Source organism: Oncorhynchus gorbuscha, linkage group LG09 (genome assembly GCF_021184085.1).
Source record: "Oncorhynchus gorbuscha isolate QuinsamMale2020 ecotype Even-year linkage group LG09, OgorEven_v1.0, whole genome shotgun sequence".
Taxonomy (NCBI): Eukaryota; Metazoa; Chordata; class Actinopteri; order Salmoniformes; family Salmonidae; genus Oncorhynchus; species Oncorhynchus gorbuscha.
Window position 1 is genome coordinate 53,125,377 of NC_060181.1, and position 26,186 is coordinate 53,151,562.

General features: G+C 41.4%; 1 protein-coding gene across 1 annotated transcript; it reads right to left on the reverse strand.

Moving 5' to 3' along the window:
* Positions 1 to 845: 845 nt before the first annotated feature.
* Positions 846 to 25,094, reverse strand: LOC124044402 (collagen alpha-3(VI) chain). Its single transcript, XM_046364051.1, has 8 exons — positions 24,874 to 25,094; positions 15,960 to 16,074; positions 12,431 to 13,027; positions 7,544 to 8,137; positions 6,599 to 7,234; positions 5,871 to 6,461; positions 5,117 to 5,446; positions 846 to 850 (listed from the first exon to the last, which is right to left on the reverse strand). Exons 3-8 carry the CDS (start codon positions 12,939 to 12,941, stop codon positions 846 to 848), a joined length of 2,667 nt encoding a protein of 888 aa, XP_046220007.1. The 5' UTR covers positions 12,942 to 13,027; positions 15,960 to 16,074; positions 24,874 to 25,094.
* Positions 25,095 to 26,186: the final 1,092 nt, after the last annotated feature.

Below are 26,186 nucleotides of genomic sequence, written 5' to 3' on the forward strand. Positions count from 1 at the left end.
CTTTTAAATTAAATACATCAATATTATACTAACTGAATTGACCAACTACAGCATAACTGATTATTGCAGTCTTACCTATTAATGTTGTTGGCAACTTAGTAGCGGTCATTTCAACTCTCTCAACAGCAGATATGACTTGCTGTTGAATGTTTGGGAGATCGTTGTAATGTGTAGCAGAGAAAGCATAGCTAGGTTCATATGAAATTGTTTGAAGCTCAAGTATATCGGCATTCCTCATTCCAACCACTATTGCCATGACACCAATTTCTTTCAAGTTTGTAACTGCATTTCTAACATCATCATTGGACCTTCCCCCACTCAATAGAACCAGAATTTGAGGGATGGCCTCTTGGCGTCTGCTTCCGGAGGAGGCAATAAAGACATTGTCCCTGACATACTGGAGAGCTGCCCCAGTGTTGAGGGGTCTCCCTCCTTTGTGCCTCAGGCCTCTTACAGTGTCAACAACGTCTTCCTTTGTTGTGTAAGTATTCAGATAGAATTGGGCCTCTGGTTCTCTGCTGTACTGGACAACGGAGACTCGATCTTTGTTCTCCTCCACAGTGAGTTTCTCCACGAGTCTTTGCACAAAGTCACGCATAGCCTCAAATCCATTTAGAGTTTCATCAGAGCCATCCAGTAAAAAAACAACATCCCGTTGTTTGGATTCAGTTTTATCTAGAGATTCATATGAATACAATGTCATTTGCAGGTAAAATGATAAAGAAAGATCATGGAAATGTATATTTGTGACTAGAAAGTGATAGCTACATTTTTCACCAGGCATGCTTAAAATAGTATTATGAATGTACTGGGTAACACATCCAGCTATTTTCAGCAAGAAGGTATCAACCTGAAATGTGACAGATTAAAAATGAAGAGAGGTAGAGAAATAACTAACTTACCTACTACCGTTTGTTGATAAACTCTTGGCTGACGAGGGACCCTTTTTACAAGTGACAAAAGCTGCTGTTCAATACTTTCAAGGCCATCGAACCAAGGGATAGAAAGAGCATAGGAGGGGAAACGAGCTATTATTTGGAGCTCTAATATGTCTGCATTCCTTGTACCAATACAGAATGGTACAATTCGGTTCTGTTTCAAAGCAACAGCAGCACCTCCAACATCATCTTGAGATCTGCCACCACTCAGCAGTATCAGTATCTGAGGGACTCCTTCTTGGCCTCTGCTTCCAGAGGAGGAAGTAAAGACGTTGTCCTTTACATATTGGAGGGCTGCCCCAGTGTTGAGTGGTCGACCCCCTTTGTGCTTTAGGCTTCGAATAGAACTTAGAACACTTTGTTTTTCTGGATATGTGTTCAGTAAGAAATGGGCCTCTGGATTTCGGCTGTACTGGACCACAGAAACTCGATCTTTGTTCTCTCCAACATTGACATTTTCCACTACTCTTTGAACAAAGCCAAGCATGGCTGGAAATCCACTCCTAGTATCATCAGATCCATCCAAAAGGAACACTATGTCTCTCTGTGCAGCATCTAATTCAACAAAAGAGAACATTGAATGACCTATTTAATAATAATTTAATAATAAAACCATGACAGATACTAGGCCAGGCAGATATACATGCACAAGGACGGCATATCAATAGAATGTAGTAAACACATGGTCAGAAATATTATCCATTATATGTATTTGAACTATGATGACTTTCAGGTCATTACATAAGCTCTATAAATATTGCCAAGCCTTGTAACCATGTTCATCAATGCAACAATACAAATAAATAGGATGTGAAATTAAAGGGATTTAAGAAGGTCTCAAATGACAAAATATTTGAGAAGGTTTGTAGAGCGAGATTTTCAGTTTCAGGAAAAATATGTCAAGATGTGAAATCGAACACTCCTTCCATGAAGGAAGACGAAGATTGTATGCTTAAAACAGCGGATAATCTAAACTGGTGTAAATCAACTAGACAATGATATACTGTATAATTGGTTCAAGAGAGAGCTTAAACAGAAAGGACCAGAAAAGCACAGTTTCCTGATTTTAAACAATCAAGAAAAGCATGATGTTTCTGGAATGTGGAACAAGAAAGCGGAGATTTGGAATTTGTATGCCAATAGAAATGTCTTTGCAAAACAGTAACCCTCCCAGCACCATCTCTGATGTTGTGTTTGTATAATTATGAGTAGGTGTATATTGGACAAATTGGACAAAGGCAAGGATCTCCAGCTGTATGGACAAAAGTTCACCAAAGACGGGTAGGTTGAAAAGAAATCTGGAAGAGTAGGCAATGCATCGAAGCTCCTCTTGCCTTAGATGTTTCATCCGAATGGCAAAAGAAAGAACCCCAAGATGTTTCAGATCAGATGCAGCAGCTGTGAAGTCATCATTAGACTCTCCAGCAGTTAACAAAAACAAAATCTGGGGAACCTCTTCCAGATGCCGACTCCCGGACGAGGCAGTGAAAACACTGTCCTTAACAAACTGAAGAGCTGATCCAGTGTTGCGGGGTCTTCCTCCTTTATGCCTTAGGCTTCTAACAGTGCAGCCCTTTTGGTTTTGTGAGCTTTAAGGCGGAAGTAATCCAGAGCATCGTCACTGTATTACACAACAGGAACTCGAACATTGTCCCCATCAATGTCAAGTTCATTGGCCATTCTTCGTATAGACTCTCTAATGGCAGGCAATCCATTTCTGGTGTCATCTGAACTGTCAAGGAGAAACACTATATCCCTTTTGATGTTCTCTGTATCAAGTAGGTAGTGAAGATAGATACAAATGGAATACATTGACTAATAAATATATTATAGAAAAGGCATGTAGGCCGCCATTGTAAGTAAGATTTTGTTCTTAACGGACTTGCCTAGTTAAATAAAGGTTGAAAAAAAATTAAAAGGCAAGTAAATGTTTAAGAAAATTAAACATTGTTAGGAATGTTTGAAGCTGAATCTGAACACCAGGCATATCAGTGGAAAAATATCACTGACAAGAAATGACTGCAAAATTACAGTTGTGGTTAGTTGTCTGTCTCAATACACATTCACATGCATATTTGCAAGGGTGTATGATAATCTGGAGTAGTGTATGCAGGTTTTGGGAGCACTAAACTACTGTTCTGAAAGGTATCATCACAAGCAGAACAACAAGGAATAATCTTTTCAAAAAGAAACGAAAAGTTGGTATAGTTTCTCCATACTTGGTTGAGGTAAGAGATAAAGAGAGAGAACAGAGTGAAATGGGGGGAAATTGTTTTGGTTTAAGAGAATAAAAAGCCAATAAATACTCTGAATAAAGACATTTTAAAATACTATTTTTTCAATCATGCAACCAAATACTAGCATCTTTCATCAAAATGCATAACATGTATCGACATAGCAGGAAATACTCTACTGAGACTATGTTTACGAAAGGCTTAGGTATCTATGTAGTTACAATGCTTCAACTTCAGCATTGTTCCAAAGATAAAGAATATGGTATATACAGTGCCTTGCGAAAGTATTCGGCCCCCTTGAACTTTGCGACCTTTTGCCACATTTCAGGCTTCAAACATAAAGATATAAAACTGTATTTTTTTGTGAAGAATCAACAACAAGTGGGACACAATCATGAAGTGGAACGACATTTATTGGAAATTTCAAACTTTTTTAACAAATCAAAAACTGAAAAATTGGGCGTGCAAAATTAATCAGCCCCCTTAAGTTGATTCTTTGTAGCACCACCTTTTGCTGCGATTACAGCTGTAAGTCGCTTGGGGTATGTCTCTATCAGTTTTGCACATCGAGAGACTGACATTTTTTCCCATTCCTCCTTGCAAAACAGCTCGAGCTCAGTGAGGTTGGATGGAGAGCATTTGTGAACAGCAGTTTTCAGTTCTTTCCACAGATTCTCGATTGGATTCAGGTCTGGACTTTGACTTGGCCATTCTAACACCTGGATATGTTTATTTTTGAACCATTCCATTGTAGATTTTGCTTTATGTTTTGGATCATTGTCTTGTTGGAAGACAAATCTCCGTCCCAGTCTCAGGTCTTTTGCAGACTCCATCAGGTTTTCTTCCAGAATGGTCCTGTATTTGGCTCCATCCATCTTCCCATCAATTTTAACCATCTTCCCTGTCCCTGCTGAAGAAAAGCGGGCCCAAACCATGATGCTTCCACCACCATGTTTGACAGTGGGGATGGTGTGTTCAGGGTGATGGGCTGTGTTGATTTTACGCCAAACATAACGTTTTTGCATTGTTGCCAAAATGTTAAATAAAATTTTGGTTTCATCTGACCAGTGCACCTTCTTCCACATGTTTGGTGTGTCTCCCAGGTGGCTTGTGGCAAACTTTAAACTACACTTTTTATGGATATCTTTAAGAAATGGCTTGATTCTTGCCACTCTTACATAAAGGCCAGTGCAATATACGACTGATTATTGTCCTATGGACAGAGTCTCCCACCTCAGCTGTAGATCTCTGCAGTTCATCCAGAGTGATCATGGGCCTCCTGGCTGCATCTCTGATCAGTCCTCTCCTTGTTTGAGCTGAAAGTTTAGAGGGACGGCCAGGTCTTGGTAGATTTGCAGTGGTCTGATACTCCTTCCATTTCAATATTATCGCTTACACAGTGCTCCTTGGGATGTTTAAAGCTTGGGAAATCTTTTTGTATCCAAATCCGGCTTTAAACTTCTTCACAGCAGTATCTCTGATCTGCCTGGTGTGTTCCTTGTTCTTCATGATGCTCTCTGCGCTTTTAACGGACCTCTGAGACTATCACAGTGCAGGTGCATTTATACGGAGACTTGATTACACACAGGTGGATTGTAATTTATCATCATTAGTCATTTAGGTCAACATTGGATCATTCAGAGATCCTCACTGAACTTCTGGAGAGAGTTTGCTGCACTGAAAGTAAAGGGGCTGAATAATTTTGCACGCCCAATTTTTCAGTTTTTGATTTGTTAAAAAAGTTTGAAATATCCAATAAATATCGTTCCACTTCATGATTGTGTCCCACTTGTTGTTGAGTCTTCACAAAAAAAGACAGTTTTATATCTTTATGTTTGAATCCTGAAATGTGGCAAAAGGTCGCAAAGTTCAAGGGGGCCGAATACTTTCGCAAGGCACTGTATCTTGTACTTAGCATACTCAGATCCAAGCTGAAGTTCTTACCTACTAAATCAGGAATCCCAGGTGTCACATCAGGAATCCCAGGAGCTACTGATTCTTCGGTGTCTTTCGACAGGCTTTTAAGCGCAGCAACAAGCTGTGGCTGGATTGTGGGCAGCTCAGAGAACTCGGTGACCTGGTATGTGAAACCAGGTTGGAAGGAAATCATTTCCAATTCACGGACATTGGCGTCCCCAACTCCGACCCCCAATGACACAATTTCCAGATCTTTAAGAGCTACAGCAGGACCCTTAACATCATCTCTGGATTTCTTGCTAGTCAAAAGGATCAGAATCTGGGGCACACCTTCCAGTCGTCTACTGCCAGAGGAGGCTGTAAAGACACGGTGTCTTACAAACTGGAGAGCTGCCCCAGTGTTTAGGCTCCTTCCACCCTTGTGCCTCATTTTACTTATGGCATTAATAATGGCATCCTTTGTTTTGTGAGAGTTTAGATAGAAATGGGCCTCTGGTTTGTCAGCGTACTGAACCACAGAAACTCTGTCTCTGTTCTCCTCCACAGATAGTTTACCCACTATACTTTGAATAAAATCTCGCACTGCTGGGAATCCACTCCTTGTGCCATCAGAACCATCCAGCAGGAATACAATATCTCTTTTCACAGCATCAGTATGAACTGAGATAGCATAAGCATGAACCGAGGCTAAGACACAACAAACAAGGCACGTTTAGAAGAAAAATACATCACAGCACAAAGAGCATCATCAACACAGAACATGACAAAACCTTTTGCTTACCTTGGTCCAGAATGACCTTCAGCTCTTCCTTTGGAAGGCTCACATAGCTATTGAGCCTTTGTTGTACCATATTGAGCTGGCTGAATTCCTTCACATTGAAAGCAAAGGATGGGTTGTGAGATATGGCCTCGATTTGCTTAGGGTCTGCATCCTTGACACCAACGCCAAACAGTACCACTCCATCGGTCTTTAAAGCGCTAGCAGATTCCTTCACACTATCCTTTGACTTGCCTCCAGTCAAAACTATCAAAAACTGGGGGACATTTTGGGCCGCACGGCTACCATGAACCGGGGACAGGATAGTGTCCTTCATTAATTTCAAGGCCATTCCGGTGTTTAGACTCCTTCCGCCGGCCAGTCTTAGATCATTAACAGCCCTTAACACTTCAGCCTTATTCTTATATGTATTCAGGTAGAAGTTGGGAGCTGGCCTCTCACTATGTTGGACAACTGAAATCCGTACTCTATCTTGTCCAATATCAAGAGGCTCAATGACTTTGATGATAAAGTCCCGGATGTAGGGGAAATCTGCTCGGACATTATCCGAGCCATCAATCAGGAATGCAACATCCCTCTCACCTCCAACAACTGCTGTAATAAAAGAGTCAATGGCATCACTTTTCAGTTTGTTCTATGTCTTTAATACATTTTTAAATGTTTAAATATTTAATATCCACTGTTAAATCCAAAATGTACTGATAAAAGCTCAAATACAACATAAAGCTTACCAGGTTCCTTGGTTATTTCGATGTCTGTTACTGAGATGTCGGTGTCGCCGACCACAGTAATCAAAGGAGTCATGATCTGTTCAACAACACTTGGTAGGCTAGAAAATCTGCTTTCATGGTAAGCCAAGTTTGGGACGAAAGCGACCGTCTTCAAGTAGGCCTCATCTGCCTGGCCGGCACTGACTGTGAAGGTCAGTACACCCGCCACAGCCACTTTGTCTGCAATCTTCTTAACCTCATCCTGGGATGGCCCACCAGTGATCAGGAGAAGAACCTGTTGGACACCCTGCCTCTTACGTGACCCAGTCGAGGCCTGGAACATGTTGGTGAGGGCATAATCCATAGCCGCTCCAGTGTTCAAAGCAGATCCTTCCATTAGCCTGAGCTGATCAACTCTAGCCAGCACATCTTGCTTTGTTTTGTGTGTGTTCAGGTAGAATTCGATCTTTGGGTTCTCTGCAAACTGCATAAGCCCAATGCGCACCCTGTCGGGCCGCACGTCCAGCAGGTTTACCACGCCGACAATGAAATCCCGCACATATGGAAGATTGGCACCCCCAATGTAGCTAGAGCCATCCACCATAAAGACGATGTCTCTGACTACTCGCTGGGTCTGCACTGTTGTAATATCAACCACTGGGGAAAAAAGGGGAGGAAAAAACTATCATTACATCTATTCTAATATTCAAGTTACAACTATTAGATGTCAGTGATTTTGAATAAAGCCCTAGGTGAGGGGAGTTCCTAACTAATCAGTGACCTTAATTGATCAATCAAATACAATGGAGGAGTGAAAAACTGCAGAATCTCGGCCCTCCATGGAATGAGTTTAATACCTGTGCCTTTTAGAGTCTTGGGGTAAGAAAATGCCACCGGACATGTGAGGTATACATTTTTTGTAAGTAGCTAGTATGAATCCTAGTAACAATAGGAGAGGAGCATTACCTGGCTCTGTGGGTTCCTCAGTCACCACAACCCCAGATAGAGTGGAGAGGAGAGAGACAATCATCCTTGGGTTGCGAAGCAATATGCGGAAGTCCTTCAGCATGAACACCAAATTCTCATCAATGGCAATCTGCTTCAGCTCCTGCTCATCGGCAGTCTTAGAGCCAGCGGCCAGGGTCAGAACCCCCATGCGCTGCAGTGCCTCAGCAGCCTGCCCCACACTGTCACTGGACTTTTTACTGGTCATCAACAGCACCAGCTGGGGCACACCCTGCTGAATACGACTCCCCTTTTCAGCCCTCAGCATGTTGGTCCTCACAAAGTCCAGGGCCACCCCGATGTTCACCACTTGTCCCGGTCTTGGCTTGAGTCTTCCCAGAGCCGCATTCAGGTCCTCCTTGGATCCATATGAGTTCAGGTCTATCTCCAGTCTGGCAGCGTTGCTGAACTGGGCCACACCTACTTGCACCTGGTCCGGTCCGATTGGCATGGTGTCAACAAACCTTTTGATAAACTCTCGAAGAGAGTTGATCGTTGTGGCACCCATAGTGCTGTCAATGAGAAAAATGATGTCCCTTTTTCCCACTTCCAAGGCTGAAAGAGAAAATACAATTACACATGTTAGAGAAAGCCCTGATAAAAGCTAACTATTATGCTAACTTAATAATGGTAGCCTAAGTACAGATGTGATTAATGAATTAATGCCATAGTTAACATGAATGAATGCATTCACAAAGCATGCCATGTTTAAGAAAGGCACACAAAAAATGGATTGTAGAATTCATACTGTATTAATAAAGGTGTAACATCTGTGTAAACATAGCTGCACAGCATTCTGGGAATTACAGAATGGTACCATTTTGGAGGTGTTCTAGATTAATTTTATGGTGTGCTACCAGTGGTGTAAAGCACTTAAGTAAAACTTATTTGAAGTCGTTTTTTGGGATATCTGTACTTTACTATTCATATTTTTGGCAAATTTAATTTCAATACAGTCCTAAAGAAGATAATGTACTTTTTATGCAATAACATTTTCCTTGACACCCAAAAGTACTCGTTAAATTTTAATGGTTAGTACGACAGGAAAATTGTCCAAAATAAAATCCCTGGTCATCCCTACTGCCTCTGATCTGGTGGACTCACTAAACACAAATGCTTGTTTGTAAATTAAATCTGAGTGTTTTTTATTTTATTTATTTTAATTTTACTAGGCAAGTCAGTTTAGAACAAATTCTTATTTTCAATGACGGCCTGGGAACAGTGGGTTAACTGCCTGTTCAGGGGCAGAACGACAGACTTGTACCTTGTCAGCTCGGGGGTTTGAACTTGCAACCTTCCGGTTACTAGTTCAACACGCTAACCACTAGGCTACCCTGTTGGAGTGTGCTCCTATCCGTAAATGTAAAAAAACAAACAATAAATTAGAAATTATTTATACTTTTACTTTTGAAACTTAAGGACATTTTAACAATTACATTTACTTTTAAAACTTAAGTATATTTAAACCAAATATTTTTAGACTTTTAGTCAAGTCGTATTTTACTGGGTGACATTCACTTTTACTTGAGTCATTTTCTATTAAGGTATCTTAACCTTTACTAAAGTATGACAATTGGGTACTTTTTCCACCAGTGTATGAAACTAGTTTAGGAGAAGAGTGTAATTGTGTAATACTAATAAAATGTTATTTCTTCACAGGAAGAGGTGAAAAGATTTGCAGTAGATCTGTACTTTCACAAAAGTTTTTTAATGTTGACTGTACTATAATGACTCTGTTTACCAAATCTTCATTGAGAGCATTTACCATTTTTGTGTAATGTTTGTTGGTTTGGCAAAGCCACCGTCAGACAGAAAAATATGCTGAGATTCAAACAGACAGGCTTGGATGAGGTCAGGCTCCCCATCAAGGCTCACAAAATAATTTTACACCCAACTCACCCCCTGTACCTGGACTGAACTACTCCACTCTGGGTGTAGGTATAGGGCACACCCCCCGCAGCAGGAAAAACAGAATTAGACAATACATTTTGTCAGGTGTCATATCTCTCCTAAAGAGCTCAGGCTAATGTTCCTATCCACCCAGTAAGGCCATCAGGGAAGTCTCTTTCATTGGTATACAATATACTGTATGTAACTGTTATGAATTTTGTATTGCCAATTTGTTCTCTACAGTATGTTAACACCACGTTTAACATGTACATGATACTGCAACAACATTTCACCATGGGGACAATAAAGTCAGTAAAGTAAAGATCCAGTTAACCGTATATACGCGGACATCTACTGTTATATCCAAGTGGGACAACAAGCTTATCTAACCAACTACAGTAACTAAACTATACAAAACCTACGTTATCATGTTGCTCTTTTGTAGGTCAGCTAGTTTGATTACACATGATCTAAATAGCCAAATTGGCTAAACTGCGGTATTTCAGTATTCAGTTAAAACTACGTTTTGTAATGCTTGTGCACTTGTTAGGTTTGTTTTTTTATTATCAATCTGGCTTAAGTTAGAAATCAAGTCAGGATGCTAACCTATCTGTTTTTTTGTCATACATTTCATTACAATGCATTGTCCTATTTGTGAAATGTTATCTACCACTATTTCAATATAAAAATTTGATTAATATATTCAATTGAGATAAGTAAGGAGTGTACCCTCAAACCCCAAATTTCAAGCACCTGCTGTCTCACAATTACATATATAGGGCAGCCCCCAAATTTACTCTTCTTATCTGTCAACAGTCTATGCAAAAAGTTTGATTGTCTTCTCAGGAATTCAGCCTTCTCTGTGTTGATCTTACCAACCCCCCTTTTCTCACCTCTGAGAAACAGTGACATTCTGTAGGTTTGATATGTGATTGGAGATTAACTTTACAGTAATGCTATTGGTCAACAACTCAGATTTTGAATCCAAACAACTCAGATGATTGTAAAAGGCTCTTAAATTAATTGTTATTTCGTTTCTGACCTACTGTGGTGAGATTATTTTTGTTTTTCTTTCTTTCCTCCAATGAACTATTGGCCATGGCACAAGCCATGGTTTCTTTGTCTCTCTTTGTCTCTTTCTCTGATAATGCTTGGAATAATGCCTTGTACAAAGTATTCAGAACCCTTGGAATTTTCCTATTTTGTTGCCTTACAACCTTGTATCAAAATGTGAGTGTGCATAACTATTCACCCCCCCTCCAAAATAAGTCAATACTTTGTAGAGCCTCCTTTTGCAGCAAGTACAGCTACAAGTCTCTCGGGGTATGTCTCTATAAGCTTGGCACATCTAGCCACTGGGGTTTATGCACATTTTTCAAGGCAAAGCTGCTCCAGCTCCTTCAAGTTGGATGGGTTCCGCTGGTGTACAGCGATCTTTAAATCATACCACACATTCTCAATTGGATTGAGGTCTGGGCTTTGACTAGGCCATCCCAAGACATTTAAATGTTTTCCCTTAAACCACTCGAGTGTTGCTTTAGCAGTATGCTTAGGGTCATTGTCTTGCTGGAAGGTGAACCTCCTTCCCAGTCTCAAATCTCTGGAAGACTGAAACAGGTTTCCCTCACGAATTTCCCTGTATTTAGCACCATCCATCATTCCTTCAATTCTGACTAGTTTCCCAGTCCCTGCCGATGAAAAACATCCACACAGCATGATGCTGCCACCAACATCCTTCACTGTGGAGATGGTTTTCTCGGGGTGATGAGAGGTATTGGGATTGCACCAGACATGGCATTTTCCTTGATGGCCAAACAGCTACATTTAGGTCTCATCTGACCAGAGTACATTCTTCCGTATGTGAATCCACTCATTTTGCAAAGTAATTAAATACATTTGTACTTAGAATTCCACTCTCAGACATTTCTTTATGGCCTATTACTGTAACTTAACTATGGTGTTCTTGCAAATTGCTATTTATCTTATGGAGTCGGATAATTAATTTAATTGGTTAATTGCATAGTCTTATTACGATTAATATGTGAGGCATTTAGAATAATGTCTACATATTGGGTCTTTAAATTACTTGTTGTTGTGTTGCCATTTGTGGTCTTGAGCAAAGCATAAGCAACGGGTAGCTAATGCTCTTAGGCTAACCCTGTGGTGTGTCAGGGGGTTGGGTCCTGCGTATACAGGTTTCCATTTTACGAATGAACAAACTTAAAAGCTATTCTAAGGGACTTATTAGGGAATTATTCTTGAATAATGTTGAATAAAGTGTTATTGCAACGCTTATGCAGGTAAGGTGTCATGACAGCATTATGTATACCCCCTTCAAGAATATCAAGGCCAAGAAAATCATCAAGGACCTCAGCCACCCGAGCCACGGTCTGTTCACCCTGCTACCATCTAGAAGGCGGAGATTGTACATATGCATCACAGCTGGGCCAGAGAGTCTGATAAACAGTCATCACTAGCTTGCCTCCACCCAGTACCCTGCCCTGAACCGTAGACACTGTCACTAGCCGGCTACCACTTGGTACTGTACCCTGCACCTTGGAGACTGCTGCCCTATGTATCTGGGCATTGAACACTGGTCACTTTAATAATGTTTAAATACTGTTTTACCCTCTTTATATGGTATATCTTTTATTCTAGTCATGGCTATTTATATAGTGTACATATTTATATTCCGGACTCTGACATTGCTCGTTCTGATATTCCTCGTTCTGATATGTTAATTTGTTGCAATTTGTTTTACTGTTGGATTGTTATCGCACCTGCGATAACGTCTGCAAAACTGAGTATAACAAATACACTTTGATTTGATTTCATGTAAAGTGTTAGCAATTTATCATTCTTAAAGTACCTAAAGTATGCAATCAGCTACAACACACACACAATAAAAATGTTCCATGCACCCTCAACCCACTCCCACCTTGCATGGAAGTTACCTACCTTCTGTGAATTCATTCAGAACGACAATGGTACCCTGGGCCACCCCGTTAATGTATGGTAGCAGCTGGTCACCCATGCTTGCCACTGCCCTGAAATCGGGGGCCGATAGAACAAAGCTCTTGTCTGTGGCGATAGTCTCCAGCTCGGCGGTGGCCGTGCCGCCGACCACTACGCCAAACGTGATAACGCTTGCTGCCTTAAGAGCCCGGTCACCCGCACTGAAATCGTCATTGGACGGTCCAGCACTGATAACCACCAGAGCTTGGGGCACCCCCTCCTCTGCCCTGCCCCCTGATGCCGGACTCAACAGGCTCTCAGCGACTTTCTCCAAGGCGGCTCCAAGGTTAGCCTCATTGTTGCCTGTGAACTGAATGGCCTTCACTGCATCCAGGACAGCGGCTTTGTTCTCATAGGTATTTAGAAAGAACTGAACCTCGGGGTCCGCGCTGTACAGAGCCACGGCCACCCGAATTGTGTCCCTGCCCACATCAAGGCCCTCAATGACTTTCATAGCCAAATCGCGCACACGGGGGAAGTTGGCCGCTCCAACATTCTCAGATCCGTCAATTAAGAGTACAAGGTCAGCTGACTCTTGTGCTTAAAAGGGAGAGAGAGATAAAACAGGGGAAAAATGCAACGTGAAAGCATTAAAACAGAGAAAGAGGGAGAAGGATAATGTGCTGGTACATCATTGAATGTAACATTCATGGTGAACACAATCAATCATTAAAAAACATCACAAAAGCACATTATACTGCATGTAGGCTGAACCAAAGAGTGAATACATGTTAACCTTAAGTGATAATGGTTGCAAATTAGTCTGAGGATGACCCCCAAAGCTTGCTATATAATACTCCATTAATGTATTTTTTTGCTTGTTTATGATAATTTCCCAAAATGTTTAGGGCAGTGCGACATCAACAGAACATTACAAAATAGCTTTGAAGCACTGTACTCATTATACACTCATAATACTCATAATTTCATAGTACTGTCAAAGGGCTCCGTTTCTCCTTTTTATCTGTCTTATATCAGCTCGGGTTCTGTGATAATGCACCAAAAATGACTCCATTGAGTTCAGGTACCCCATGCAGACTCATGTTACAGACCTCAGATATACTGGGTACCAGTCATGACCCTGTGGCCCATCCTCGATGCTTAAGAGCCTCTACTGTTAATCAAGAGAATAAATAACTATTCTATAACATTTGATTGTGCATTGTGCCAAGCTGTTACATGTTACTTGCTCAGTTGATATCACACTACATTTGCCCTGTCAATATTATACTGGATTAAAACGAGGCTCTGCTGCAAGTCAAGGATGAGTCCAGGCCAGGTTCATTACTGTTCCAAGTGTAGAATATTATGCACATATTTTACACAGTTATGAAGACAGTAACTGATAAAACATAGCCTAAACGCACACAACAACAACAAAAAACAAGACACACAAGCAGTGGGTGGATGGTCAGCCATCGTTAAAAGCTGCTCTCCGTGATTTGGGAGGCTATTTGTCACTGCTCTTCATTCACTTTTTCAAAGGTCTACGCCGTAAGGGCCTAATATATGGAGATTTGTTCTCAATGAGGCAAAAGAAGCTACATGATTTCTGTAGAGCAAAGATCGTGGACTGAATGTGTTCTAAATGTCTATGCATGTTAGATGATAGAGAGAAAAAGAGAGAGAGAGCGACAAAGAAAGAGATTATTGAAGTTTATACCCTGTTACTGTATAATGTGAATAGATTATTGTCCGCCTGTAACAGTCTGCCACGAATGTCGAATTGTTTGAAGATCCTACTTGTAACTTTTACATAGTCAATGCTGTTGTAGCGAATTAAAACGTCAAACTAATGGTGATTTGTCTTTACCATATAAAAAAGGCGCTGGGTATTCCAAATGACTGAGATGGCCTGTTCTCAGTTCATGCACAAGCTTTATAAATTGGTTGATCTGGCTTGTAAGAGGTATAGCAGCCACCAGTGCCATCAAAAGCCCTCTTCTGAAAAGTATTAGCAGTGTCAATCACCTGCAAACCTGGGTGGTGATCTTAAAGTATTACAGGCAAATTAAACGTGATGAGAAACAGTGATGTTAATGGGTGCCGGACGGTGGAATGAGGGTTATTGTGTTAAATACCCCTTAATCGTGTTAATTACAGGACTCCATCCAGATATGGCCACACATTCGCAGCTGCTTTCTTTTTTAATGATAATGTAGGCATTAGTATGGTAGTGACACAAGCCACTTGTTGGTACCCGTCACATCTCGAGGCATTCCTTTGGCTTCGACAACCACAGGGGCATCCCCCGGCCTGGGTCACTGCGCCGCACAAGCACACCACCACTAAATCCTGGATTACCCCCCGCAGGGCCAGGAAAGAGTCTACGCTGAACACGTGTGTGTCCTGCAGCGCACTAGCCATCTCCCTGAGTTCCCAGTCCACCGTGTCCTGCACCCCCACCGCAAACACCTTCACACGGGCCAGCCACAGTACCTGCATCTTGGGAGCGACCGTCTGTCAAGACCACCACCACATGGGTCACGCCCTCGCCTGTACGGCTGCCCGCTACCGTGTGGGTGTCACCTCCCCAGTAGGCTATGGCCCGGATGTGGGCCAGGGCCCCCAGCGGAGATGGGTACCTGATCGGCTGGAACTCGGTTTTGGGCGAACCACTGTACTGGACGAGGGAAAACCGCCATCCTCATGCAGAGCTTTAACAACACTTTACAGAAACTGTCGGACGTACTGAAAGTTCTCTTGTCCCATGATCCAGGACGAATCCACTAGAAAGTATATATCGGCGGCCAGCCCTTGTGCGCAATCTTCAAAAGAAGAAACGCGGTTTTGAGGACTCTCACCGAGCTGTAAAAGAGGCCAAGTCCAGTGGTATGACTGCAATCACGACCCTGTTAATGTACCATGTAAAATAGGCTATAAACTGGTGCTAAAATATTAAGGCAGTACACCTTAGCTCACCTCACCTGCCAGAAGGCTATCATAAAAGAGGCGGAACTGCAAGGCCAGGGATCCAAAACATGACACAGGACTCTAAGGCTACAGTGACTCCTGAGTAGACCTCATGTTGAGCTTTTCTCATTCACACCATGAGAAAAGCTCAACATGAGGTCTACTCAGGAATCACTCTACCTTTGACCTCCTGCTGGGAACTAGACAGCTTTGAGTTTGTACCCAAACTTTTCTTGTTTCAAGAAAGGGGGAACCTCAACCCATACATATCAATCCAACTCCAGTTTAAAAGCAGTGCTCAGAAATGTCATCATTGTCATTCCTCATTTTTTCTTAAATGTCTAACATTTTGGCCAATTGACTAATTTGTGCTGAAAATAACAAGAACCATCCTCAACAGCACTTGCACAGATCCACCGATTTATCCATAACCTGAATAAGTCACAGTTACAAATGAGGCTTCGAGGTGCTACTAAGATCAATGGGTATGTGAAGTGATAGGGGCCTAAGACAGGGCAACACAAGTTAAACTGAGAATAGAAACCTAGCCAAGCTTTACCTTCCTCTTGAGCGTCAAGTTTGGGCAGCAGTCCTGCAGAAAGTACGCCCCAGAAGAGCGCACAGCGCTAACATCCGGTGTTTCCTCATCTTCTACCCAACACCAAAAGTAACACCTGCAAATGAAATAGAACAGGAAGTGTCATGGAAGGTTGTTGTTCTTTTCAGCATCACAGCAGGTAACAGTCTCTATGGCAGGTATAATTGAAAAAAAAAGACATCATAGTAGGTAAAGTAATAGAAGACTTGAATGTTGCATTTTTGTGAAGTAGTCCTAAGTGTGTCAGTTTACCTTTAACATTGCCATCACCAATGCTTTATAATCTGAGTATTAATTATTTAAGTACAATACAACACAATAATCCATCAACATCGTAAAATGAGCAAATATTTCAAAATAGAAAAACTTACAAGACTGAGTTTTTGTCATTCTGACAGGGACATTATGAAGCCTAGCGGAACACTACATTAAGTTGTTGCTTTTGGTTGCCTCAATGTTCCACGGTCATCACACGGTGAAAGCAAATACCTAATGTCAACAACATATTTACAGTTATGTTTTACTCTTCAACACACCATTGGAGAAAAAAAGACCTCATACTACCATCACATGGAACTATGTGCAGAAATATGGGATCCACTGCTACCACGACGTCAGCTTGGACTAGCCAATCCTGCAAAGCTGTCTAAGAAAGGGGTTTTCAATGCATTTCTCCCTTATCCACACCAACAACAGGCACTTGCCAGCAAATACCTCCAGTTAAGGGTTCAAAACAACAGCCACACTCCGGTTAGTTTATGTCTCTCTTAGAGTGCTATCATTGGTGGCTCATTTCTCTGTCCAAATAAGTAGCAGCATAGGTGATATTGAGCTCGAACTGGAGCTAGAACTTGGACTTGTAGAGCCTAATGGCATGATCAAAACCACCTATTCAAACAGCCAGTCTACTTTGCTAATTATCTACTGTTGGCGAGGAGGATATTTTCCATCTTATAAAAGTTGTGTTCTTAGGATGGTTGTTGGACTGGAGAGTCCAGTTTCACGGTGAGGTTTGTGTGTTCTATATTTAGTCCAGCTTCCCCTTATTGTGATGTTAAGTGTCGTCGAGGGAAATTAAAAAGTCCAGAGAAAGATCAAGCAGACAAACTTTGTTCCGATCAAATGTTCATAGGAAAGAGTGTGTGCAACAGTTGTGGATTGTTTTGCCAAAGTAAGATTAAGGCCAAACCCAGAGAGAGTTTCAAATAGACTACACAATAAAGCCTTGTTCACATTGGCAGTTTGAAGTGACTCATCCCATTTTGTTTGCAAACTCAAATAGAATTTCTTATTTTTCCAGCAGTCTGAACAGCCATAAAGCATATGGAATCGGATATTCCAAGCCACAATTCAAAAAATGAACTTTGGTTCCTACCTTGTCATAACTCCTACCTGGCTTGTTCATCTGTTGTCATGCCAAACAACACCAACCATAGAATTTGAATAATCATTCTATACTATGATTCCTATATCGCAAATCAAATCACAATACGATTTGTTGTCCATATCATGTAGCCCGACTATCAACCTAATAACTTTACCAGTATAATGCAAACATTTGGTGGCACAGAAATAAATCAAAAGTGGTATCTTCTTCTGGAGAATAAATATGATTCATATAGGCCAAATGTAGGCTATACATAAAAAAAAATATATACACATTTTATGTGTGCTCCTAACTTTTCTAAGTTAGGTGCACCAGTGCTACCAATTAAATGTTTAATTTAGAGCCCCGAAAACAGATATAGTATGCCATGACTGAAGGACATACGCCAAATTGGCTGAGCTCAGGAATTTATTGGACCTCTGAAAATGTTTACAAAAAACAGTAATCAAATGCCTTGTACGCTGCTGACCAAGCTGAGATTCACATTCTTAAACAAGTCGCACGCGCACGCACACGCACACGCACACACACACACACACACACACACACACACACACACACACACACACACACACACACACACACACACACACACACACACACACACACACACACACACACACACACACACACACACACACACACACACACACACACACACACACACACACCAGTGCAGCATCACTAGATCCCCATAAAGTAGTGGGTAACTTGCCGGAGCACTTCCCCGTTAGGGTCCCATATTAGCACCATTCACACAGAGCTGCTGTTGTAGACCCATTAATGTACACAGAGTTCAAATGTAATAGTAAGCCTGCATAGATACTGTATGGTGGAAACCTTAGCACACCCAATAGGTATTCTAAACTATGGAATTTCTGTTGATAATGTCATGCTGCGGACATTTCTGTGCAGAAAGAGCTAAATACAGCACCATGTGCTGACTTTGCTGTTTTCTGCGTGACACAATGCCCAACCTCAGCTCTCTTTCACCGTAAACCCATATTTACAATTCCAACTGGCAACTGAGCTGTTCGGCAATGAGGAATTTTCTTGCATAGACAAATAAACGCTGTCACCAAAGGAAAGGGGACAAAAAAATGTAATATCTTTGGCAGGCATACATGGCCCATGACTGGGAAGGTATCCACTATTAACATAATGATGAAGGTGAGCGCAGCCATATGCCCATAGTTGAGCCCCAGGGGAGTTCATTTTACGATCTAAGTGCACTCACACAGTGCTCTGGCATCTACTCCAGCCAAATCACAGTGGAGGGCAGCTCAATGACGCACAGATTATGGTGAGGAAAGTGTGTGTGATGATATAAAGAACTATTGAAAGTTAATGGAGAAGAAGGAAAAATTGGGAAGTTACATGCTAATGGGTAAAATTCAGGTACTGTATCATGGGAGCAAATGTGACATGTTTTACTCACCCTCAGATCTATTCACATAGATAAGTAATTTAAAGAGTAACTTTCATTTTCTCGGCTTAGTTATAGTGAAACACGTCAATTCTGGTCTTTATTTTGCCAGTTCGTTGCAACAGCCTGGTCTTATAGAATGTATGTAATATAGTAAATGTTTTTTTTTATTATTATTATTTTTTTAAACCTTTATTTAACTCAGCAATGTAAATCTGGGATACTCATATTTGTATGATATGTTCCGTTTGGTATGGTTACATAAGAGAGAACGTCATTAATTTATTGGTCTCAGTGTATATATACTGAACAAAAATATGAATGCAATATGTAAAGTGTTGGTCTCATGTTTCATGAACTGAAATAAAAGATCCCAGAATTTTTCCATACGAACAAAAAGCTTATTTCAAATGTGCTGCACAAATTTGTTTACGTCCCTGTTAATGAGCCTTTTTCCTTAATAATAATACATCTATCTACCTGACAGGTGTGACATATCAAGAAGCTAATTAAACAGCATGATCCTTACACAGGTGCACCTTGTGCTGGGGGCAATAAAAGGCCATTCTAAAATGTACAGTTTTGTCAAACAACACAATAACACAGATGTCTCAAGTTTTAAGGGAGCGCGCAATTGGCATGCTGACTGCAGTAATATCCACCAGAATTGTTGGCAGAGAATTTTATGTTTATTTCTCTACCATAAGCTGCCTCCATTTTAGAAAATGTTGATAGTATGTCAAACCGGCCTCACAACTGTAGACCACGTGTGAACAACACCAGCCCAGCCACCTGGAAAGATGATGAACCTGAGGAGTATTTCTGTCTGTAACGAACGCCTTTTGTGGGGAAAAAACTGTCTGGGCCTGATTGACTGGGCCTGGCTCCGCAGTGGGTGGGTCTGACTCCCAAGTGGGTGGACGTATGCCCTCCCAGGCCCACCCATGACTGCACCCCTGCCCAGCCATGTGAAATCCATAAAATAGGGCCTAATTAATTCATTTCAATTGACTGATTTCCTTATATGAACTATAACTCAGTAAAATTGTTGAAATTGTTGTATGTTGCAATTATATTTTTGTTCGGTATAGTAAATCGAACTCTTTTTGCCCTGAGCGTTTAAACTCTACCAATTGAAATTGTGATGTAGAGGCACCCTGAGAAGCCTCTACGACATCTCAAGGGAGGGGTTCGGTATAAAATACACTCCCTTCTAGATGTCCTGGATGGTACCATCTCAAGGCTTACTATAAAAGCAGTTGACAGCGAGCCTTATTTTGTATTTTTTATTCAAGGCACACTTAACCAGAATGGCTACCACAACATTACGCAGCGATTCGACATTCAATCTGGTTGCACTCATTGGGACTATCATTTGTTTTTTAACAGGACAATGACCCAACAAACCTCCAGGCTGTGTAAGGGCTATTTGACCAAGAAGGAGAGTGATGGAGTGCTGCATCAGATGAGCTGGCCTCCACAATCACAATCACTAATTGAGATGGTTTGGGATGAGTTGGACCACAGAGTGAAGGAAAAGCAGCCAACAAGTGCTCAGCATATGTGGGAACTCCTTCAAGACTGTTGGAAAAGCATTCCTTGTGAAGCTCGATGAGAGAATGCCAGGAGTGTGCAAAGCTGTCTTCCAGGCAAAGGGTGGCTACTTTGAAGGATCTCAAATCTCAAATATATTTTGATTTGTTTTGCACTTTTTTGTATTATATGTATTATTTCATAGTTTTTATGTCTTCACTATTATTCTACAATGTAGAAAATAGTCGAAATAAAGAAAAATGGAATGAGTAGGTGTGTCCAAACATTTGACATATGCTTTATATACAGTGGATTGCGAAACTATTCACCCCCATTTTTCTTATTTTGTTGCCTTACAACCCCCCCCCCCCCAAAGTCAATACTTTGTAGAGCCACCTTTTACAGCATTTACAGCTGCAAGTCTCTTGGGATATGTCTCTATAAGTTTGGCACATCCAGCCGCTGGAGTTTTTGCCATTTCTTCAAAGCAAAACTGCTCCAGCTCCTTCAAGTTGGATAGGTTCTGCTGGTGTACAACAAACTTTAAGTCATACCACAGATTCTTAATTGGATTGAGGTCTGGGCTTTGACTGGGCCATTCCAAGACATTTAAATGTTTCCCTTTAAATCACTCGATTGTTGCTTTAGCAGTATGCTTAGGGTCATTGTCCTGCTGGAAGGTGAACCTTCGTCCCAGTCTCAAAACTCTGGAAGACTGAAACAAGTTTCCCTCAAGAATTTCCCTGTATTTATCGCCCACAAACAAACAGTGAAACCCAGGCTACCTAAGTCTGATTCTCAATCAGAGACAACTAATGACACCTGCCTCTGATTGAGAACCATACAAGGCTGAAATATACAAATCCCAAAATCATAGAAAAACAAACATAGACTGCCAACCCCAACTCACGCCCTGACCATACTAAATAATGACAAGACAACGGAAATAAAGGTCAGAACGTGACACCCAATTTGAATACAATGTATTAACTTAAGTATCATGTCTGTGATGCCTATCTGTAGGTTTTAAGATTGTGACGCTGATCTTCCCCATTAAATGCAATGTATTCACATGAACTTCATGTTTCTTGAATAATATATTTTTGCAAACATATCAGATTGACGCTTTTCAATGATATCATGTTGGCCGACACTAAACAGATCCAATAAACAAAGACATTAAACACACAAACCCCATGCTCTCTTCCAGTGTGCAAACATCTGTGTGCATAGCATACCCACAAATTATGCTGTAACGTAGGGTTCACACATTAGCACTACACCAGCAGCTCCCCAAACATTATCTTACTGTATAGAACCTACAACTCTAAGAGGGAGCCCTGTCTTTCATCAAGCCTCTCTGCTACAATGAGTCACGAGGTGTACTCTGCTTGCACAACAGAAAACTAAGAGATGAAAAGTTTCAGATAGAAATTGAAGGTCTAGAATTGATATTGCTATTTCCCCTATGAAATGTCTGCTTGTGTATTCCATTTCTCAATGTTACCCTCAACTGTGCCAACTAAGAACACTTGAGGTGCGCTCAGTTTGGCTTCAACATTTTTTACGTTGCAGAATGGTTTGTACTGAACAACACATTTTCCCAATACGTTCTTGTATGTTCTTAAACAGTCTGAGGTGTGTTTGCACTTGTTTGGTGGGTATGGTAAGGTGTAGCTTGTTGCAATGAGTGACATATTTAAAGGACAGTGGCCTTGCTGACAGCATTCCCCAACCCATAACTCCCCGTCCCCTCCCCATTTTTTCAACAGGTCATTCAGTACAACACCGTTACCATTCAATTGAACATTCCAGAACATAAAAGGTACTGAACGCAGCCCTGATGTCTGTCCTCTGAATTAACCAATCTTAGGGCCATATTGGGCCACACGGGCCAAAACGCCCCTACCACCGCCTGGAAGAATATGATAGGATCAATGATAAAGGTTAAAGAGGACAGGTGGACAGGCAACAGTCCTAATGCTTCAGGCTGGCTGCATTGTAAGTAGGTGATAATCACCAACAAGGTTGATGTTCTTCGCACATTGTCAAAATCTGGGCCCTTATTCACAAAACGTCTCAGAGTAGGAGAGCTGATCTAGAACCAGTCATGCCTTTTAGAGAGCATCCTTGATCAACACTTTTACTCTGAGTTTTTTTGTGAATACGAGGCCTGTCATATGGCCTCTCAAGATTTTGTGATGACTGCAAGGCTTTATGAATTAAATGTTACAATGTAACTCCTTTCTACAGCACATTACCTATTTTTTCATTGGAATACATGTTATCATCTAATTGGTATTTTATTAGGATCCCCATTAGCTGTTGCAAAAGCAGCAACTACTTTTCCTGGGATCTACACAAAACATGACACAATTCAGAACATAATATTACAATTTTTTTACTCCTCAATGGTGCATCGGTCTAAGGCACTGCATCTCAGAGCTTGAGGCGCCACTACAGACACCCTGGTTTGATTATAGGCTGTATCACAACCGGCCGTGATTGGGAGTCCCATAGGGCATCGCACAATTGGCCCAACGTCGTCCGGGTTTGGCTGGTGTAGGCCTTCACTGTAAATAAGAATTTGTTATTAACTAACTTGCCTAGATAAATAAAGGTTACATTTAAAATAAATTAGACAAGAACAGCTCAAGTACAGAACTGCATCAATTTTTAAATGGCACACGTAGCCTGGAACAACAATCTATAGTTCATCTAGACATTCATCATTCAAAAGAGTAATGGCATCAGTTGAAGTGAATCATGAAGTCGTGAAACTTGGCGCAAATGTTCATTCTGAAATACATTACCTTGGGGACAACTCTTTCAGGTGGGCCTTATAAAATGACCGCAAAACCCCCAAAGGTCTATGTGCTGCAGTGTCTAAAAAACAGTGACTTTGCTGGAGAGCATAGAGCAATAAAGGTTAGCTAGGCTGATTCACAAAACAACTCCTTCACTGCGAATTTTCCTTATGCTGCTCTGCTGGTGTCTTATGATAAGAGCTTCCCTAAATGCCTGTGGGAGTACAACTGTGATGGGAGTACATTTTCTGGAGTGAAATGGTAAAGATTGAGCACACACAAAAATACTCATGTATAATTTCACTCTTGAGGGTGAGGGTAAAGGTTAATGATGCCCACCTGGTTTTCCCTGACTCTGGATTTCATATTGAAGGACCAAACTCCCACAGTCCATCTGGCCGGGGGTGTGGAAAACACTCCCTCGTCACACTCTCCACTCTCCCATTCACTCCAGAGGGTGTGGTTTATAGCTGAGACCGAGCTGAAAACATCGCTACACTCAACCACCACCGATTGGTGGTGCTCAAACGCCAATGTAGGGACACACTTAGCACGCTGGAATCATAAGTCTATGTCGAGCCATTTCTATCACTCAGGAACATATTTATTTCAACAAACAGCTATTGGGGGCCACTTATGTTATGCTAAAAGCCCAAATGCTAAAAAGACAACATGCGCATTAACATCAACAATTAAGGAACAAGTGACTCTGGGACACATTGACATGAGCTTCTTGAAGAACACACATTTCAGTCCATGCTGCTGTTTTGATGTGCCTGTAGAAAAGGTTAAGCCTTAAATTAAATCACAGGTGTCAAACGCTTTCCTCGGCGGGCCGGGCGGCTGCAGGTTTTTGCTTCTCCCTTGAACTTGATTTATTACTTAAGGTCACTAATTAGTAAGGACCTCCCCATACCTGTTTGTCTAATTGAAAAGAAAAACCTGCAGACACTAGGGCCTCCATAGAATGAGTTTGACCCCCCTGCCTTAAATTAATGCTACATCGGAATTAATACAAAAACCTGTGCACCACATGTCTGTGGAGGGGAGCGTGGCTGCACCACTTTGTGGAATGCAGTACCTTATATGTTCACAACTCTGGTCAGATAAATTATCTCCACTTGGATCTCACTTTGAGTTTCCACAGTGAGCAAACTACCCTCACATCCCAACTAATTTAAAACAAGCACTCAATGCAGAGTTGCAGAGATCATGTATTTTAGATGCAGAAGTGCAGCTTTTTCTGATCCAGTAAAGATAGAGAGCAGACACACGCCTTGTCACCTCTTTGTACTGCTCTCCACATGTCCTGTGGCATTGCATCGCTAAAGCACTCCTACTCCCCCCCCCCACTGTAACTATGTCTCACCTCTAACTCTTCCACTCCTCTCACCCTCTAAGTATAGGTATCACTCTGCCTTCAAACACTTGGTGTCTGATATTTATGAGCTTAAAGGTAACATGTCAGAAGAAAACTATGATTATGGGCTTGCATGCTCACATTTATGAGATGCCATACCATGGCCAGTTTCAGACACATACAAGTCAAATTTAATGCTTGAAAATATGCAAAGAAATTAGAACAAAAATAACATATCAAGTGTGCTTGATCCATTGTGCAAAAACTAGCAAAAACATGCTCTCACCAGTAAACAACAACTCCCAACGTTCACTACTTTCGAAAAGTCACGTTTAAACAGTCCGAGAGAGTTTAACACTTACCCTGAGCTGAACTATCTTTATTGCACAGTCTTTGGTAAAACAAATTCTGCAAAATGACAAAGGCCTTTAGGTCATTATCCTCCAGGTATTTCCCCTCTGTGCAGCTGGCTTCTCCAGCTCCTCCCGAAGGAAGGCAGATGAGCGAGGTGGAGATGGGGATGATTGCAGAGGATCCGCTGTTATTGGGAACAATGGCACACAATGAAACGAAGCACTCAGAGACAGACTGCCACCCTCTCGATCGCTCTGCAGAGGATCTGTGGCTCTGACTAAGGCTGAGACGGGACAAACTCCCAAGCTTCTGGAGCACTGCCACTCCTCTTTTCCTCCTCCCACGTTCTCCAAAGAGGGGAAACAGGGAAATATTGGGGGGGGGGGGGGGGGGTCTTAAAATAAAATAAAAAACAGATGCACAGCCCTGTTTGGTCTGGATGGAAGCAGTGGGGAATATGATGTCACAAACCTGGAGTGAGATTCTCTTCTCACCTCCCTCCTTCCGCTTCTTCCTCCGTCTCTAAAGGACCCTTATTGGATAATCTGGCTATTCAGAGATCTGGATAAACAACAACACATAAACAGCGTGAGAAAAGTACCTTTTAAAACAGTCCGAGAGAGTTTCAAACTTACCCTGAGCTGAACTATCTTTATTCCACAGTCTTTATTCCATCACTCTTTACTCTGTTTTTGTTTGCGATGTCACAGTTGAGTAAAGTCTGCAAGCAGTTTCAGATAAGTAACTGGCATGTGGTGGTCAGTGGTAGAAAAAAGTATAAATCATTTAAAATTCCTTATATTAAGCAAACAAGATGGAACACTTTTCTAGGTTTTTATTTGTTTGTGATAGCCAGGCGTACACTCCAACACTCAGACATTATTTGCAAATAAAGTATTTGTTGTTTATTGAGTCTGCCAGATCAGATCAGATCAGAGGCAGCCGGGATGACCAGGGATGTTCTCTTAAGTGCGTGAATTGGACCAATTTCCTGTCCTGCTAAGCATTCAAAATGTATGGAGTAAAAAGTGTGTTATTTTCTTTAGGAATGTAGTGAAGTAAAAGTTTTCGAAAATGTGGTCGACCGGCTTGATTCGGTCTCGTAGTAAAATTTGAAATTGTGTTTTTTTACAATGTATAAAAGTAGAGACCCAGAGATAGAAAATGGTATACCAACCTACAGTTGAGGAACAATGGGAAAGTAATTATCATTGAAGGTTAATAAAATTGTAATGCCACTTTTGAGAAAATAGCCCTTGAATATTTTGGTACACCTACTGGAGAGCTCTTCAGTTTTCTGCATGTTTTCTTATTTTGTATA